Source organism: Macaca fascicularis, chromosome 14 (assembly GCF_037993035.2).
Source record: "Macaca fascicularis isolate 582-1 chromosome 14, T2T-MFA8v1.1".
Taxonomy (NCBI): Eukaryota; Metazoa; Chordata; class Mammalia; order Primates; family Cercopithecidae; genus Macaca; species Macaca fascicularis.
In genome coordinates, this window is record NC_088388.1 from 13,970,466 (window position 1) to 13,989,184 (window position 18,719).

The 18,719-nt window shown below is 36.4% G+C and overlaps 2 protein-coding genes across 3 annotated transcripts in view; one reads left to right on the plus strand and one right to left on the minus strand.

The window, feature by feature from the left end:
- LOC102122322 (membrane-spanning 4-domains subfamily A member 4A) overlaps window positions 1–18,719 on the minus strand; it is a 124,984-nt gene that overhangs the window by 70,920 nt on the left and 35,345 nt on the right. The window lies entirely within an intron of this gene.
- LOC102125256 (membrane-spanning 4-domains subfamily A member 4A-like) overlaps window positions 1–18,719 on the plus strand; it is a 36,814-nt gene that overhangs the window by 14,152 nt on the left and 3,943 nt on the right. For both annotated transcript variants that reach the window (XM_065528136.2, XM_045371924.3), the window contains 4 exons: window positions 2,314–2,473; window positions 7,057–7,185; window positions 14,480–14,536; window positions 15,981–16,145. In XM_065528136.2, the coding sequence (XP_065384208.1) occupies window positions 2,330–2,473; window positions 7,057–7,185; window positions 14,480–14,536; window positions 15,981–16,145 (495 nt within the window). In that variant the 5' untranslated portion in view covers window positions 2,314–2,329. The remainder of the gene's footprint in view (window positions 1–2,313; window positions 2,474–7,056; window positions 7,186–14,479; window positions 14,537–15,980; window positions 16,146–18,719) is intronic.

The following is an 18,719-nucleotide window of genomic DNA, read 5'->3' on the forward strand; positions in this document are numbered from 1 at the left end:
TCCTTTGCTGTTTTCTGGTGCTCTTCTTTAGTTATTTTGGTTGGAATGTAGCTATTTATTCATTTTGTGTGTGTGTGTGTGTGTGTGTGTGTGTGTATGTGTCTTTGTGATGGTGATGAGGGTTAGTAACTTCTAGTTGTCCATGTTGCTGACATTCTCTAGAATTCTAATCAGACATATTCTAGACCTTTTAATCCTACACTTCTCATCTTTTAACCTTTCTTCTATTGTGACCATTTGCTTGTTTCTCTGTAGAATTCTTGGTGATTTGTTCAATTTTTTTCCAGTTGACTAATTCTACTTTCAGCTATTCCTTGTTATTTAACACAGTGGCAAAATTTTTTCTGTCAACATTATTTTATATTTGAAATTTGTTTGAGACCATGTTGCAAAATGTTGTGTCACTTTTTGCACTTTAACTTTTCATTTTTGTGATTTCATTTTCAATTGAATAAAGTATCCATACTTTTTACATATTCTATATTTGGTATATATCTAGATGCTCCTAATCTGTGGGGCTTCTTGGAGGCTTGTATCAAGGATATCTACTTCCTTCTTTATGGACTCCAACGTAAGACTTATTCAGAGACTAATTGTTTTCTAAGCATGTGTCTTTTTGGTGGGATTTCTCGTTTACTACTGACTTTGATCGTTCTCAGAACTATAATTCTCCAGGGAAGTGATAGGTATCAGCTGATGCATTTAATTCCCAGGATTATGATCAATAATTTATGCCGTATACCTCAAGGAGGCTCTTATCTTTGATAAGTATAATCTGAAATCTGTGGCCATGGTGCCCTGTTTCTTTGATACTTTTTCTACATTTTCCCCCAAATTTATCCTTATGCAATCTTTGTTTTTAACACTCATTTCACCTGATTTACAGAGATTTTACTTGTTTCTCACTTTCATAACAAAATGGAGTTCTAATTCTGTTTGTCCAAATTGTTTTTGGAACTTTTCTAGACGAGATAAGAACAAGAACATTGACTTTTTGTTTACATCCTTACATTTAAGTCCTTAACTACTTCAATCACATTTACATTATATATTTCTTATTAATTATTAATTATATTTATCTTTCTTTTAAAAAATACTTTTCTTATTTTATAATTTGTAATTTTGTACTTTTTATTTTTACTGCTTTTCATAACTTTGAATGTCTACATTACTAAAATTAATGTTCTAAATGATTAATCTTTTATTTTTATTTTAACTTTTCCCCTCTAGCTTTCTCTGAAATTCACCCTCCTTCTCCTAACTTTAATCAATTTTATTGCCAGATAGCTAATAATGTATTTTCATTGATTTATCAAAGGTAAATATAGGATGACAATTATTTCCACAGAAATCTGAATTTTTTCTGAACATAGCAAATTTGGGCTACAATAACTTTTTTTTTCATTATGTTACCAATAAAAGGGTGCACATTTCCAAAGTTAAGACTTTTTAGCATATATGCTCCATTGAAATCAACCATGACTTGAAGGATATTAGCAAGCTTCACTTCCCTAAAATTTTATGGAAGTGGGCCATGAAACATCTGAATATGAATTGAAATACACAGATAAAAATTTGCATGTGGCTTTAGCCTATCTCCACATTACTTGGTTGGAGTCATACTGAGGAGAGACAGAGGCATAACAGTAATATCTTTGTGCTTGGAATCTCAAAAAATGGCTTTATGTATCCTTGCTATGCACCAGCAAGTTAGAATTTAAAGTACTGTAATAGGAAAAGAGATTTAAATTTGTGGTGCAAAGAATATGACTCAGAGCCGTAAGTTTTATTCCCAAAGTTCAGAGCTTATGGGACAAAATACAAGGTTACATGGGAAGATTTTCAGCCCTGAGAATTTAACTGTGCTCTGGTTATAAAAGGAGGAGCTATACAATACTGTACCATAAATTGGAAGGCAGATGAGTTTGTGTAGCTTATTACTATTACAAAAGTAATCCTTCACGGGGAAGTGGCTCTAATCAAGGGACTAGGCTTTAAAAGGGATAGAAATAAAATCTGAGCAGACTTGGGATTTGAAGTTGAAGAAATTTCTCTAATTTACCTCATTTCTGTCAACATGTCCTCTCTTCTAGCATATTATTGATATCATGTAACATTTAAGTCAATCTCTCTATCTCTCTCTCCACCCCTGCTTAATGTGTTGCCTCTTCCACTTCCCTAGCTGTAACAACTGTTATAATATTGGAGGGAAAGGTAGACCAGGTTTTGTCCTTGGGAGAATCTGCCCGAAAGTATAAAGTCTTTCTTTTGTCATTTCCAGGACCTCATCCTAAATTACATTTCTTATTGTAGCACCTTTTCTGCTGCCATGACAACCATGCAAGGAATGGAACAGGCTACGCCAGGGGCTGGCCCTGGTGTGCCCCAGTTGGGAAACATGGGTGTCATACATTCATATCTGTGGAAAGGATTGCAAGAGAAGTTCTTGAAGGGGGAACCCAAAGTCCTTGGGGTAAGTCAGTTGCAAATCTGGGAGAAGACCAATAGTGTTGTAAACTCATGTTTGATCAGATCTAATGCCAAATACACTGTCCCACCAGCCTCTTAATACATCAACCAGCCCTAGCAACATCAGTATTTAATTTCAGGCCCTTTCTTTGAAAAAATATATCATATTCTACCACATCATGCTTCCAAATTAGTTATATTTAAAGTATATTGACTTCAGATCTATTCTATGGTTGTGGATCATCCATGATAATTATATTTGACTTCAGCATAGAAGAACAGCAAAAGAAAAGACCACCTGTGCACTAGCCGACGCCCCCTCCACAGGCCTTCCTGATAGCAGATAGATGCATATTGCTACTCTTTCTGTCTGGTACCTTTTCTTAGCCCACTGCTCAGAGGATGAAAAATCTGTTATTCTCTGAGCATTTCCATCTGGAGTCTCAAGTGAACGTGTCTAAAAACAATGTAGAATTAAAAGAATGTCAGGTTAGGGCAGGTGAAAGAACATGAAATATAGGTTTATCACTAGCCCAAGCTTCAAACCACTGAGAAAATATCATTGTGGACTCTTTGGATTCCTTCTTTTTTTTTTTTTTTTTTTTTGCATTATTCATTTTTTGGGGGGGAAATATAGCTATTTTTCATGAAATAGGTTATTTATGTTGGCACATACTAGGTTCAATTTTTTAATGTATAAATAATTATTTTAAAATATACTGCATGTTTTAGGGACGTTTTAGGCTTAAAGAACAATTGAGAGCAAAAGTACAGGTATATCCCATATGCCCCTTGCCCCGACACGTGCATAGCTTTTTAATTATCAACTTCCCCCACCAGAGTGGGACATTTGTTCCAACTGATGAACCTATGTTGACACATCATTACTCAAAGTACACAAATCACAATGGGGTTCATTCTCTGTGTTGTGTGTTCTATGGGTTTTAACAAAGGTATAGTGATAGAATCTACCTTTATAGTATCATACAAAGTAGTTTCACTGCCCTAAACATTCTCTGTGCTCTGCCCATTCATCCTTTCCTCCCACCAATCCCTGGCAACTACTAATCTTTTGTCTTCATAGTTTGCCTTTTCCAGAAAGTCATACCGTTAACATTGTAAAATAGGTAGTTTTTAAAGACTGCCTTCCTTCACCTAATAACATGCATTTAAATTTCCTCCATGTTTTCTTATGGCTTAATAGCTCATTTATTTTTAGTGCTGAATAATATTTCATTGTGTGGAGGTACCACAGTTTATTTATGCATTCACCTGCTGAAGGACATCTTGATAGCTCCCAAACTTTGGCAATTAGGAGTAATGTTGCTATAAATATCTGTGTGCATGTTATGTGTGGACATAAGTTTTCAACTTAACAGGTAAGTATGATTGCTATATTGTATGGTAAGAGCATGTTTAGTTTTGTAAGAAACTGCCAAACCGTCTTCCCTGTTACTTTGCGATGTGGAAGATGTCAGTCAGCAGTGAATGAGAGTTCCTGCTGTTCTACATAATAGGCAGCATTTGGTGTCCTCAATGTTCTGGATTTTTACCATTCTAATAGGTGTGTAGTCCAGTCTCATTACCATTTTAATTTTCATTTCCCTGGTGACATAAGATGTGGAGCATCTTTTTATATGTTTATTTACCATCTCTGTATCTTCTTTCTTGAGGTGTCTTATTAAAGTTTTTGGCACTTTTTTTTAACTGAGATGTTAGTATGCTTAATGCTGAGTTTTAAGTTTGTTGTATATTTTGGATAACAATCCTTCGTCAGGTATGTTTTTTGCAAAATCTTCTGTCAGTCTGTGGTTTATCTTTTCGTCTCCTGACAGTGTCTTCTGCAGAGCAGAATTTTTTTAATTTTAATAAAATTAAGATGATTAATTCTGTATTTCATGGGTTGTGCCTTTGGTTTTTATTGACAAATTCATCACCAAAACCAAGGTCATCTAGATTTTGGCCTATGTCATCTGTTAAGAGTTTCGGAGTTTTGAGTTTAACATTTGTGTCTGTGATTTATTTTGAGTTAATTTTCGTGAAGAATACAAGGTATGTGTCTAAGTTCAATTTTTGCCTATGGAGGTCCAGTTTTTTAAGTCATATTTTTTTTTTTTGGAAAGACTATTTTTCTAATTGTATTACCTTAGCCCTTTATCACTTGACTATACTTCTGTGTCTATTTCTAGGCTTTCTATTCTATTCAGTTGATCTATTTGTCTATTTCTTTGCCAATACCACATAGTCCTGATTACTATCACTTTATAGTTTGTCCTAAAGTTGGGTAGTGTTACTCCTACAACTCCTTCTTCTTTTTCTTCAAGATTGTTTTTGCTATTTTAAGTCTTTTGCCTTTCCCTATAAATTTTAGAGTCAGTTTTTCAATATACACAAATAACTTGCTAATATTTTGAGAGAGATAGCATTAAACCTACAGATTAAATAGGGAACAACTGCCATCTTGACAATGTTGAGTCTTCCTATCCATGGACATGGAATATCTCTCCATTTATTTAGTTATTTGATTTATTTTTTTAAGTTTTTCTTACAGATTTTGTACATAGTTTGTTAGATTTATGCCTAACAAACACCAAATACCAATACCTGAATATTTAATTTTGGGGGGTGCTAATTTAAATAGTATTGCATTTTTAATTTCAAATTTCACTTATTTACTCTAAGTACATAAGAAAGTAATTGACTCTTATGTATTAAGGTTGTATCCTACAACCTTAATATAATCATTTATTAGTTCCAGGAGTTTTTTGTTGATTATTTCAGATTTTCTACACAGACAATCATGTCATCTGTGAATAAAAGTAGTTTTATTTTTTCCTTACCAATTGTATACCTTTATTTCCTTTTCTTTTCTTACTGTTTCAGCTGTGACTTCCAGTAAATGTTTAAAGGAGTAGTGACGGGATCATCCCTGCCTTTTTCCTGATCTTAGTGAGAAAGCTTTGAATTTCTCCATTAAGTATGAAGTTAGCTGTAGTTTTTTGAATAAATATTCTTTATCAACCTAAAGAAGTTCTTCCCTATTAATAGTTTTTCAAAAGTTTTTATAATAAACCGGCATTGGATTTTGTTCAATATTTTTCCTGCATCTGTTGAGATAATCATGTGATTTTTCTTCCTTTCAGCCTGTTGATGTCATTAGTTACATTCATTGATTTTTGAATATCTAATCAGCCTTGCATATCTGGGATAAATCCCACATGGTCATGGTATATAATTCTTTTGATACACTATTATATTTAGTTTGCATATGTTTTGTTGGGAATTTTTACATCTTTGTTCACCAGAGATGTTGGTCTGCAGTTTTCTTTTCTTGTAATGTTTTTGACTTTTTTTTTGGTAGAAAATAGTGCTAGCTCCATAGAATGAGTTAGGGAGTATTTCCTCTTTTTCTATTTTCTGTAAAGAATTGATTGGTATAATTTCTTTTTTAAGTGTTTGGTAGAATGCACTGATTAACTTTTCCAGGCCTGGTGCTTTCTGTTTTGCAATTTTACTAATTATTGATTTAATTTATTTAATAATTATAGGCTTATTCAGAGTGCCTATTTCTTTTGTGTGAGTTTTGACAAACTGTCTTTAAGGAGCAATTCATTGTCTCAAGGTTATCAAATTGTCGGCATAGAAATGTTCATAGCATTATTTTATTATCCTTTTAATTTCTGTGGGAACCGGAGTGATGTTCCCTCTTTCACTTATGGGTAATTTGTGTCCTCTCTCTCTTTCTCTTAGACTGGCTAGAGGCTTATTGGTTTTATTTATGTATTTTTCTTTTTTAAAAAAAAAAGCATTGGGTTTTGTTGAGTTTGCCTATTAATTTTCTGTTTTTAATTTTATGATTTCTGCTCTAATTTCTATTTCATGGTTTTTTCTTCCGCTTACTTGGAATTTAATTTGCTTTTCTTTTTCTAGTTTCTTAAGGTAGACTCTCAGGTGATTGATTTTAGATCATTATTTTCTAATATATTCATTCAATGTTATAATTTTTTTCTAAGCACTGCTTTCTCTACATTCCATAAATTTTGATAAGTTGTTTTAATTTTTTTGACCCATTTTTAATGCCATGAGATAATTGTACTCCAACTCTCCTATTTTAAGAACGCTGTTTACTCATACTCATGTCCTCAGGCCCCAGACGTCAAGAAAATATCAGATTTGCTCTTCTTTTTTTCTTCCCCTGTACACACTCTTTTTTCTTCAGGTTACTTCCCCTTGCTAGAATAATTGCTTTCTAATTCCTTGGCCACTTCTCTCTGAGTGTGTGACAACAGAGAGAAACCGTTGTGGTAGAAGTAGCATCCTAGGTATCAGAAAAGCACCTGTGGGCTGGGTCTGGCATGCTCCTTTTAACCGTGAAATGATTGACAATGGTAGAGATCCTGAGAGATAATGTTGGTGAGAAAATATTCATGGTTCTTTATGTGGAAAAAAAGAGTGACAACAGAATATCAAGGTCATATGACTGTATGAAATAAAAAGAATAAGGATAGCTTAGTGATTGGAAAGGGGGTGGCATTAGTACCATTTTTGTGGTGGATAATCAGTTTTTGCTTTCTTCATCATTTCTAGGTTGTGCAGATTCTGATTGCCTTGATGAGCCTTAGCATGGGAATAGTAATGATGTGTGTGGCGTTTAGTTCTTATGAAGAACGTCCCATTTCTGTGTATGCTGGGTACACAATTTGGGGGTCCGTGATGGTGAGTAGGGTATTTTTTGATATAATTGGAGATCACATAATAGAGGTGTAAATACCCTGATCTTTGCAATTGTATTCTAACTCTGTCTTGTAATTCTGCAAATTTGAGAATGGTATCTAACCTTTTTAAACTCAGTGTTCTCATATTTAAAATAGTAATAATAATATAAAACTTAAAGTTAGGCAGATTAAATACTTTACATAAGTCAGTTAGGATCTATTACAGCAACACATTGCCAAAGACCCAAACTGGAATGACTTAAGCAATGAAAGCACTGATTGTTTCACAATGAGATTAGGGGCTTATTTCCAGAATTGCTTAATTTGGTGGTGTAAGGATTTCATCAAGAACTGCAAGCAGACTATACCAGAGGGGACATGGTAGACACATCCATTTTTGATAAATATTTTATATACATATGCCCAAATCAACTATCAGTAAGGATAACGAACTTGCCATTACTGGCTTAGACTAATTAAGATTTACCTCTGTAGCTGGGAGGAGCCTACACTACCTTTTAGCTCAGGAAAAACTGAAGAAAATGATGGTTTAGTTAGCAAGGAAAGAGAGGAGACGTGGCTGGTGCGCAGGCAGTTTCTCATATATAGTCTATTGACTATCAAATCTCAGGAAATTGTTACCTGAGAAAATTAAATTGTTATTTGATACATTTTGTTTCATAAGTTTAATAAGTTACTATGATTGATATTAAATTAAAATTAGAATTGGAATTTAGCTTTAAAAACATTCTCCCAAGAGAGAACACAAAAGAGTTTTGAGGCAAATTAAAAGTAAATTTGAGGTAAATTTGAGAATAAAATACCAAGTTTTATCTATTGACAAAAGAAAAATAAAATTTATAAGGCAGATTTAGGTTAGAATCAGGGAATTTATTCTAGTATTATAGGGTTTCCGTTTATTTATAAAACTGAGAATGAGATAGTTTAGAGTTTTATAATGGAGCTTAATTTCTGCTCTCCTTCTCCTGTGTACAGTGGAAGTGCGAGATTTGAAGGAGAGTGTATTTGTCAGGGTTCTCTAGAGGGACATGACTAATAAGATAGATGTACATATATAAAGGGAAGTTTATTAGGGAGTACTGACTCACACAGTCACAACGTGAGGGCCCACAATAGGCCATCTGCAAGCTGAGGGGCGAGGAAGCCAGTCTGAGTCCCAAAGCTGAAGAACTTGAAATCTGATGTTTGAGGGCAGGAAACATGCAGCACGGGAGAAAGATGTAGGCCTGAAGACTAAACCAATCTAGTCTTTCCATGTTCTTCTGCCTGCGTTATTCTGGCCACACTGGCAGCTGAGTAGATTGTGTCCTCCCAGACTGAGGACGGATCTGCCTTTCCCAGTCCACTGACTCAAATGTTAATCTCCCTTGGCAAGCCCTTCACAGTCACACCCAGGAATGATACATTGCATCCTTCAATCCAATCAAGTTAATGTTCAATATTATATATATATACATATAGTGCGACTTTCCACAGATAGAACAGCATTTGCTGTCTGTTATGGTTAATATTGAGTATCAACTTAATTGAATTGAAGAATGCAAAGTATTGTTCCTGGGTGTGTCTGTGAGGGGGTTGACAAAGGAGATTGACATTTGAGTTGGTGGACTAGGAAAGGGAGACCCACCCTCAATCAATCGGCTGCCAGCATAGCCAGAACAAAAGGAGGCAGAGAAAATGTGGAAAGACTAGACTCATTTAGTCTTCTGGTCTTAATAAACTCCCCTTTATCTATACACTTATCCTATTAGTTCTACCCCTCTAGAGAACACTGACTATCCTATTAGTTCTATCCTTCTAGAGAACACTGACTAATACAGATTTTGGTACCAGGAGTGGATCTAGAAAACAGAATATTAAGGATGGAGTTCTTTTGTTGGTTTTGCTCCTAAGTTCCCTGGACAAAATGATGAAAGAAAATTATGAACTCAGGGATTCTAACTCTCAGCTTCAGAAGCAGATACTGAGCCTCAAATCTTCTAAGATTGTCCTGAATGAGAGTCTTATCTTCTGTAGAGAAAGAGCTGAAATTGTGGACAATCAGACACAAGCTTTTATCATGTGATTTGCTGACCTGCAACAAAAGGTGCACGCACAGACTCACCAGGTGTCTACTGTTAAAGCGAGAGCATTGATTGAAAAGGAATGGGACCCGGCAACTTGGAATGGGGATGTGCAGTAGGACCTTGATGAAGCTGGGGACACTGAGCTTGTAAACTCTCACCAGCCATTTTTGCCAGAAGAAACAGCTTCCCCAATCACCAGTAGTGGCAACATCCCCTCCCTAACCCACACTGCCATAAGCCTTTTCACCTTTGCCTGAGGAGATAATACAACAGTGATGGCCTCTCCTCAGGCAATTGCCAAACAAGACAATGTTGATTCTCCTCAGGACCCACCCTAAGGCCCCTGTTTGCTTCTAGACCTATAACTAAAGTCTCAGCAGGCCCCTAGAGGTGAGGTTCAAAATGCGATCCCCGAGAAGGTGCACTACACTTGAAAAGAACTGCTTGAGTTTTCTAATTTATATAAGCAGAAATCTGGAAAACAGGCATGGGAATGAATATTAAGGGTATGGGATAATGGTGGAAGGAACATAGAGTTGGATCAGGCTGAATTTATTGATTTGGGTCCTCTAAGCAGGGATTCTGCATTTAATGTTGCAGCTTGCGGAACTAAAAAAGATTCTAGTTTATTTGCTTGGTTAGCTGAAATATGGATTAAAAGATGGCCCACTGTGAGCGAGCTGATAATGCCTGATCTCCTTGGGTTAATGTAGAAGAAGGGATCCGAAAGCTTAGGGAATTTGGGATGGGGGAGAGGATTAGTCACTTAAAGCCTACTCATCCAAGCTGGGAGTATTTACTGCTTTTCTAGGTAGATGCAGCTCTAATGGCTTCCTTTGGCCTTTTCCACCATAATAGCCTTCACCCTGCAAGTCAGGGGGCAATGTAGAGATTCTTCCAGCTGCTAAGCATCTGTATGCCAATTATGCATTCTGGCACTGGGGAAATGAGTGCAGGATGAGTGTGGGAACCAACTGGACCCACTGTAAGTTGAACCTGAGCTAAAGCTCCATTAATTACATGACCTCTATAAGCCCCTACTATAACTGGAGGACCATAATGACATTTGGGTCCCCTGGAATCCATGTCAGCTCAGAGTCAGTGTCCAGTAGTCCCTAAAAGGTCTGATCATTTTTCTTTCTTTCCCCAATCCAGTTACCCTGGTAAAAGACCAGAGGTCTCCTTGAAGGATGGGAGAAAGATTAACAGCATAAATTGTCAGTAGTGTAGTGGGATCCTTCCTTAAGAGGACCTGGTCTCCTTTTCATTCAAGGAGTTCTGGGTCTGTAAAATGGCACATGTCTGGAAATTGATTGTGGGGCTGCGATTCTCTGTTTTTATAATTCAAATTAGTGTTTTGTCCACTTGACCTGGAAGTTTTCTGCTTATATAAATTAAGTAAGAATTTGGCAAGCTTCCTATCAATTTCCCTTCTAGGAACACTGTGATTAATTAGCCAATGCCAGAGCTCTACACAAGTCAGACTATTCTGATTGCTGCTTTGCCTCTTCTATCCATTATGGTAGCTATGCCTACCTTTCCTTTGATGGTTGAGTGCTGCCATTTGGCCCCTGCCACCTCTGGATCCAATTATTTTTATTGCATTTAAATTTTGTAGTTGAGTGACTGCAGTTCCCACTGTAAGATCTGGCGTACATAGAAGAGCAATCACAGAGCTCTTCAAGGATGCAAGTGCTGCCCTCACAAATCTATTTCACAAAGTATTGGTCAAGGGTATATCTTCTGAACCCTCCCAGCTGGGATGAGTAGGCTTAAAGTGACTAATCCTCTCCCCCATCCCAACCTCCCTAAGCTTTCGGATCCCTTCCTCTACATTAACCCAAGGAGATCAGGCATTTTCAGCTCACTCACAGTGGACCATCTTTCAATCCATATTTCAGCTAACCAAGCAAATAAACTAGAATCTTTTTTAGTTCCGCAAGCTGCAACATTAAATGCAGAATCCCTGCTTAGAGGACCCAAATCAATAAATTCAGCCTGATCCAACTCTATGTTCCTTCCACCATTATCCCATACCCTTAATATTCATTCCCATGCCTGTTTTCCAGATTTCTGCTTATATAAATTAGAAAACTCAAGCAGTTCTTTTCAAGTGTAGTGTACCTTCTCGGGGATCGCATTTTGAACCTCACCTCTAGAGGCCTGCTGAGACTTTAGTTATAGGTCTAGAAGCAAACAGGGGCCTTAGGGTGGGTCCTGAGGAGAATCAACATTGTCTTGTTTGGCAATTGCCTGAGGAGAGGCCATCACTGTTGTATTAGACAGTGCAGGATTTATCTCCTCAGGCAAAGGTGAAAAGGCTTATGGCAGTGTAGGTTAGGGAGGGGATGTTGCCACTACTGGTGATTGGAGAAGCTGTTTCTTCTGGCAAAAATGGCTGGTGAGAGTTTACAAGCTCAGTGTCCCCAGCTTCATCAAGGTCCTACTGCACATCCCCATTCCAAGTTGCCGGGTCCCATTCCTTTTCAATCAATGCTCTCGCTTTAACAGTAGACACCTGGTGAGTCTGTGCGTGCACCTTTTGTTGCAGGTCAGCAAATCACATGATAAAAGCTTGTGTCTGATTGTCCACAATTTCAGCTCTTTCTCTACAGAAGATAAGACTCTCGATCAGGACAATCTTAGAAGATTTGAGGCTCAGTATCTGCTTCTGAAGCTGAGAGTTAGAATCCCTGAGTTCATAATTTTCTTTCATCACTTTGTCCAGTGAACTTAGGAGCAAGACCAACAAAAGAACTCCATCCTTAATATTCTGTTTTCTAGATCCACTCCTGGTACCAAAATCTGTATTAGTCAGTGTTCTCTAGAGGGATAGAACTAATAGAATAGGTGTATATATAAAGGGGAGTTTATTAGGACCAGAAGACTAAATGAGTCTAGTCTTTCCACATTTTCTCTGCCTCCTTCTGTTCTGGCTATGCTGGCAGCTGGGTCTCCCTTTCCTAGTCCACCAACTCAAATGTTAATCTCCTTTGTCAATCCCCTCACAGACACACCCAGGAACAATACTTTGCATTCTTCAATTCAATTAAGTTGATACTCAATATTAACCATAACAGACAGCAAATGCTGTTCTATCTCTGGAAAGTCGTACCATATATAAATAGATAGATAGATAGATAGATAGATAGATAGATAGATAGATAGATACACACACGCCATATATATATACACACACCATATATATATACCATATATATATAAAATATTACCAATGCCAAGAATAGCTTTTTATTAAACTCTTACTATGATCTGGACATTCTACTAAGTGCTTTTTAAGTGCACTTTTTATATCATACCATCACCACAAACTTTTGAGGGAGGATTTCTCATTATCTTCATTTTATGGATGAAGGGAGGTTAAGTAACTTGCCCGAGATCACAACTAATTGGGTCAGGATCAGGGTTCAAATTGACTCTATTATCACAGTCATATATATGTAACTATCTAGGTTTCTGCTTTCATGCCCATTTTCTTTTCAAGATCGCGTTGAAAACCAGTTTACATGGTTTTAGCCTTCCACACGTGTTCAGTAGATTACCAAGAACTGCAGGAGCTGTGTTTGTCCACTGAGACATCACTCAGACTCTTGTAGGCATTGAACTAGATTGGTAAATGTAGTAAATTGGTAAAAACTTTTTGCTGCTCCCTTCCATTATTCTTTCAACCTTCTTTTCCAAACATCACCTGCAAAGTGCTTCTCTATTCTCTCTTTTACAGTATAAGTACCAATACTAAGAGCCAGCTGTAAGTTTCTATTATCCTTGGCCTCTTCAGTTCTATTCCTATTTATGACTCACATTCTTCGTTAAGTTTTTTTCCTCTGAGATACTATATACATATTTTTTCCTGTGGTAAATGAAGTCCTTTTATTCAGTCCTATCTTCACATACACAAACATACATACACACTTCTAATATGTATATGTAATTTCTGTATACAATGTTTTTCCAAGATGCTTTACTGAATTTTTTAAATAGTTTACAGTACTTTTTAGTTTATATTCTTGGATGTTTGCAATAGATGTTATTCATACTAAATAACAGTAGTTTCAGCCATTTGTTTCAACTATTTTTCTTATATAACTATTTTGGTTAATATACCCCAAATAGTAATACATAATAGTCTACATGTTTATCTTGATTTTGACTTTAATAAGATGGTCCCACTTTTCATCATTTAACTTGATAAAGACTTGTAGACTGAGACAGATGTCCTATCATGTTACAGAAAGTATAATTATGTATATTTTACCAATAATGTTTAAGTCACTAATAATGTTGGATTGTATTAAACGCCGTATCCTATCAACGCTGTAAATGTGAATAGCCATTAGCATGCAATGTTTTCCTTAAATTTATTATATATATTAGAATATTTCAATATTAAAAATCTTTGTAGAGTTGAAGGATCATCCCAAATGTTCCTGATGTATTTTATGTTACACGATGGATGATTTGCTCTACTGTTTTCTTTTTCTCCAATGGTGATTTAGATAACATGAATCATCTCTACGTCTGGGTATTTGGAAACTAAAGAAGTTTATTGAGCTATTTTATTAGTCCAGTTTCTTTATATTAAGATATCATTTTTGAATCATCTGAGATCAAATTTGTAAAGGAAATTGAAAACTCTAACAATGGAATATTATAAGGCAGAGAGTCTTATAACCAACTTGAGAGTCTTATAACCAACTTGACTAGCTATTTTGGCTAAATGAAAAATAATTGTCCCATTGATGGATTCAAATGAAGTAGTATATTCTAGTTATCAAATAATTGGGAACTAAATTTTATGTGCTACTATTTTATTTTATAACCTTTTAAACATATTTTCAATGAGAATTATTTTAGTACCTTTTTTGTTTATTGTATTCAATATTGATATCACATAAGAATTACTTCTTATCAGGAATTTGGAAGCTTTATCTATCAGTGTCCTCAAACAGTTTTAATACCATTCCAGTTAGCTATTATTTGAAAGGCTTGATAAATTATCCAATGGACTCATCTGGCAGAATTTCTCTGTTCTTTATGGGAAAAGAGAAAATTATGTGCAATCTCTTGCTTTCTAAGATAATTGACCTATTTATACATATCTATCTACTTTGGAATAAAGTTTACTGAATTGTGATTTCCAAAACTTGTTTAAAGCTTTTTATCTCCGTTTTTTTCTCTCATTCCTAGTTTATTATTTCAGGATCCTTATCAGTTGCAGCAGGAATTAGAACAACAAAAGGTCTGGTGAGTAATATTTTGTGGGGGGTATCAAAAGGAAAGGACTAATCAATAATGGATTCTGCCAGGGTATAAAACAGGTTTTGTTTGTTTGCTTTTAAAAAATCAGGAGTGATTGTGCATTTTACTTAGCAGGATCTGTCTTTCAAAAATTGCAATAAGGCTAGTGATAGAATTACTGACATAATGGAAATTTTGTCAAGGTAGTTGATGAGGGGAACTTCATGAAGATATAGAGAATTATTTAGAACAAATATGAAGTGGAATCACTCAAAAAAAACTCTGCAGCTTGGGATTCAGCCCATGACAGTCACACCAAGTATTGGTGTGGCATAATGTTTATTGACCAATTGGTTAAAATGTAGATTCTGGCGAGGCACGGTGGCTCACACCTATAATCCTAGTACTTTGGGAGGCTGAAGCGAGCGAATCATTTGAAGTCAGAAGTTTGAAACCAGCCTGGCTAACATGGTGAAACCCCTTCTCTACTACAAATACAAAAAAAATTAGCCAGTCATAGTGGCGGATGCCTATAATCCCAGCTACTCAGGAGGCTGAGGCAGGAGAATCGCTTGAATCCTGGAGACGGAGGTTGCAGTGAGCTGAGATCGTGCCACTGCACTTCAGCCTGGTGACAGAGCAAAACTCCGTCTCAAAAAGAAAAAGAAAAAGTAGATTTCAACTGTATCCAAACAGGATTTTGAGTTTTCAGTATAAGAAATTCACAATAAAGTTATTACATAAGAAGAAGCAAATTTAAAATGTAACTCTCATGTCAATATGCCTTTCATAAAGCCAACAAAATGGAAAAGCCAAGATCTCAACAAGAGTTTTTCTAGCTAAACACCATATTTGAGTTTTCTTTGCTCAAAAGATAAATATCAAACTGTGGAGCATGATCAGCATGGGTTTTCCAAATCTGGCCTAACCCAACTTCCTAGTGTCTGCAGGGACCTGCAGCCACACTACACTCTTCACACTGTCCTGTGTAACTTTAATTCTCATAAAAAGCCTCCTTACCTTTACCCATGAGAAGAGAAGGTACGAAAGGGAATGCACAACTAAGAAAAATAATGTAAAAGGTAGAAAGGCACGAGAGGCAAGCAGTGTTTAGAACAATGATAAGAGATCAGGCACCGGAAGCAAGGAATGGCAGGGAAGGACACAGATAGGACTGTCCAGCTAATGTGTAAAAAATCATTGAAACCCTGCTAAATGATTTGGAGATTATCTCATCCGCTCACAGGAATTATCTGAAGAATTTAAGCTGGGGAGTCATGGGATCATATTTGTGTTTTGGCAAGAGATTAGAATTGAAACCACTATAAGGAGACAAGTTAGAAGACTATTGAAATAATCAAGATAAAGATAGACTGCAGTGTAAAGTAATTAATAGAGATATATCTGAGGATGATGTTGGATTGCTTAATTAATTTTCATTTCTTTCTAGGTTGGAGGTAGTCTAGGAATGAATATCACCAGCTCAGTCTTTGCTATAACAGGGATCTTAATCAATGCAATAAGCTTGACGTTTTATTCATTCCATTACCATTACCATTACTGTAACCAGAACCAGTTGTCAAATAATTGTTACATGACTATGTCCATTTTAATGGTAAGTGCTTTCTCTTTTCGTGAGATATCATCACAGAAGCAAGTTTGGGGGAGTGCTGGCTCTGGGAACAACAATAATTAACATTCCCTAATTGCTGAATGACTTTGGAAGTTGGAAGTGATTGAGAAATAGAATAAACTTTCAGTTAGGATTCAGGTACACATCTCATCTCTGTCTTTATTTTTCCTCTATATGTGATGAGCCAAAATGGGAAGAAAGCTTATAGTTATAGAACACCTACTCCTTAGTAGTTACTGTGCTGGGTATTTTGCATAAATTTATCTGTTTAATTTTAAAACATTGATGCAGTGTCTACTGTTATCTCCTCCAGATCCCTCTAGAAATGGGGTCGAGATGTCAGTCCCTATTCTCTAATAATAAAGTAAAATTGTCTTGAACAGTGTTTTCTAAGTGGTGAGTCACTCAGTATCCTTTCCAGCATCTTTGGATGTTCTTCCAATGTTAACCACTTTTATCCTCAACATGTGGCACCTGAAAAATTCTCAATCTCCATTCTGAATTTTACTACCTTTTTTGTACCAGTTGTCCTTATTTCAATGCTATCTTAATTGCTTTATTCTGAAAATTGCCACTTACACGGTATTTTGTAAGTAATAACACTTCTTGATGTTTCGGGCTATTGGGTAAATGTGGGGAGGAAGAGTTATTGCAGCACATCACAGCAAACTAAAATGCACAATTTAATCTTTATTATTATTATTATTATTATTATTATTATTATTATTATTGTTAGAGATGGAGTTTCACTCTTGTCGCCCAGGCTGGAATGCAGTGGTATGATCTCTGCTCACTGCAACCTCCACCTCCCAGGTTCAAGTGATTCTCCTGCCTCAGCATCCCAAGTAACTGGAATTACAGGCATGTGCCACCACGCCTGGCTAATGTTTGAATTTTTAGTGGAGACAGGGTTTCCCCATATTGGCCAGGCTGGTCTCAAACTCCCGACCTCAGGTGATCCACCCACCTCGGTCTCCCAAAGTGCTGGGATTACAGATGTGAACCACCACGCCTGGCCAGATCTTTATTATTAAAAAGCCTATTGGTCATTTTCAACACCACTACATTTTCGGTTACTGTTCCTCTCTATGAACTTTCAGCCATTTGCCTTACTGCTTAGTTCTTTCCTCACTGTGCCCTTCCCTCATGTGTATGTGAAAACTCAACACTCTTCCTAACTTACTAGACAGAATCAATTGCATTCTGTTTACTGCATTTCTAGCTAATCCCACATAGTCTTGAGGGCTACGTAGTCACACGAAAATAACCGCTTGAGGTGTCTTTGCTAAACTAATTTACTTCCCTTGAGATATCTAATGCTTTTTATAGTAATTTTATTTCTTGCCACTCACTCAAAATAAGAAAAGAAAGCTTCTTTTGAGAATTTGACACATTTTCCCAATGTCACTCAGTTGGAAGTTGGCAAAAGCAAGATTTGATTGTAGAACTTCTTATCTCTAATTCCCCTCTGATATGCTATTGTTATCCAGAAGAAGAACTTTACTTTTAATTTATGAGGCTCTCTTCATTCATAGACTTCAATGAACAATGATAGAGACAAAATCTGGAATTGGCCAGCTTCATAGGGCTGATTTCGTGGGCATGGGACCTGTGCAGTTACTCAGGACTTCAGAGATAGAAGAGCCCTGTGCTTGATCTAATGCTTTGCTGTTGCTATCTTGAAATTATTTTTTAAAATTTTTAGAAAGAGACTCTGTAAATTACTTAGCTGGTTCTGCATTCATCTCAATCACCTTTCCCAGAGGCCATGATGAATTCCTGTTAACTGTGTGAACATTTTTATGCCTGTTCTTGTAGCAAGGAGTTCCATAAGAGCTTTCTGGGATTTGAAGCAATGGGTCTCTTCTTGCCTGGGCACCTGCACATTCAGTCCACAGATCTATGGGTCCATAGTGTATGCCCCATTGCAGGGTTGGCGCCCCGGTAGACATAAGAAAGAGAATAGTTCCCTACCACAAAGGAACTTCAGTTCTCCTGGAAGAAAAAGATAGAAATGCTGGAAACCTTATAATTATTAAAGAGGCTAGAAAAAGTTGAGCTCTAGAAAAAAGTAGAGTCTACCACCTGGAATCATTAGGCAGAGCCATATGGAACTGCCAGTGATCAACTATACTTAACCTAGAAAGACAGCAGTTTCGTATGGCTCAAGCTAAGATATATATGTAATTTTAACAAGAGAATCTATAAATTACGTAGCTGGTTCTGTATTCATTTCAATCACCTTTCCCAGAGGCCAGGATGAATTCCTATTAATCGTGTGAACATTATTATGCCTGTTTTTATAGCAGAGGACCTCCATAAGGGCTTCCTGGGATTTGAAGCAACGGGTCTATTCTTGCCTGGGCACCTGCACAATCAGTCCACAGGTCTATATACGTGCTACGTTTTTTGGAAGCCCAGTCCTGTACCTGTTTTTGTAAATAAAGTTTAATTGAAATGTAACGAAGCCCGTTTATTTACATATTGTGTATTGCTGCTTTTGTGTTATAACAGCAGGTTTGAATATGTGTGCCAGAGACCTTACAGTCTGCAAAA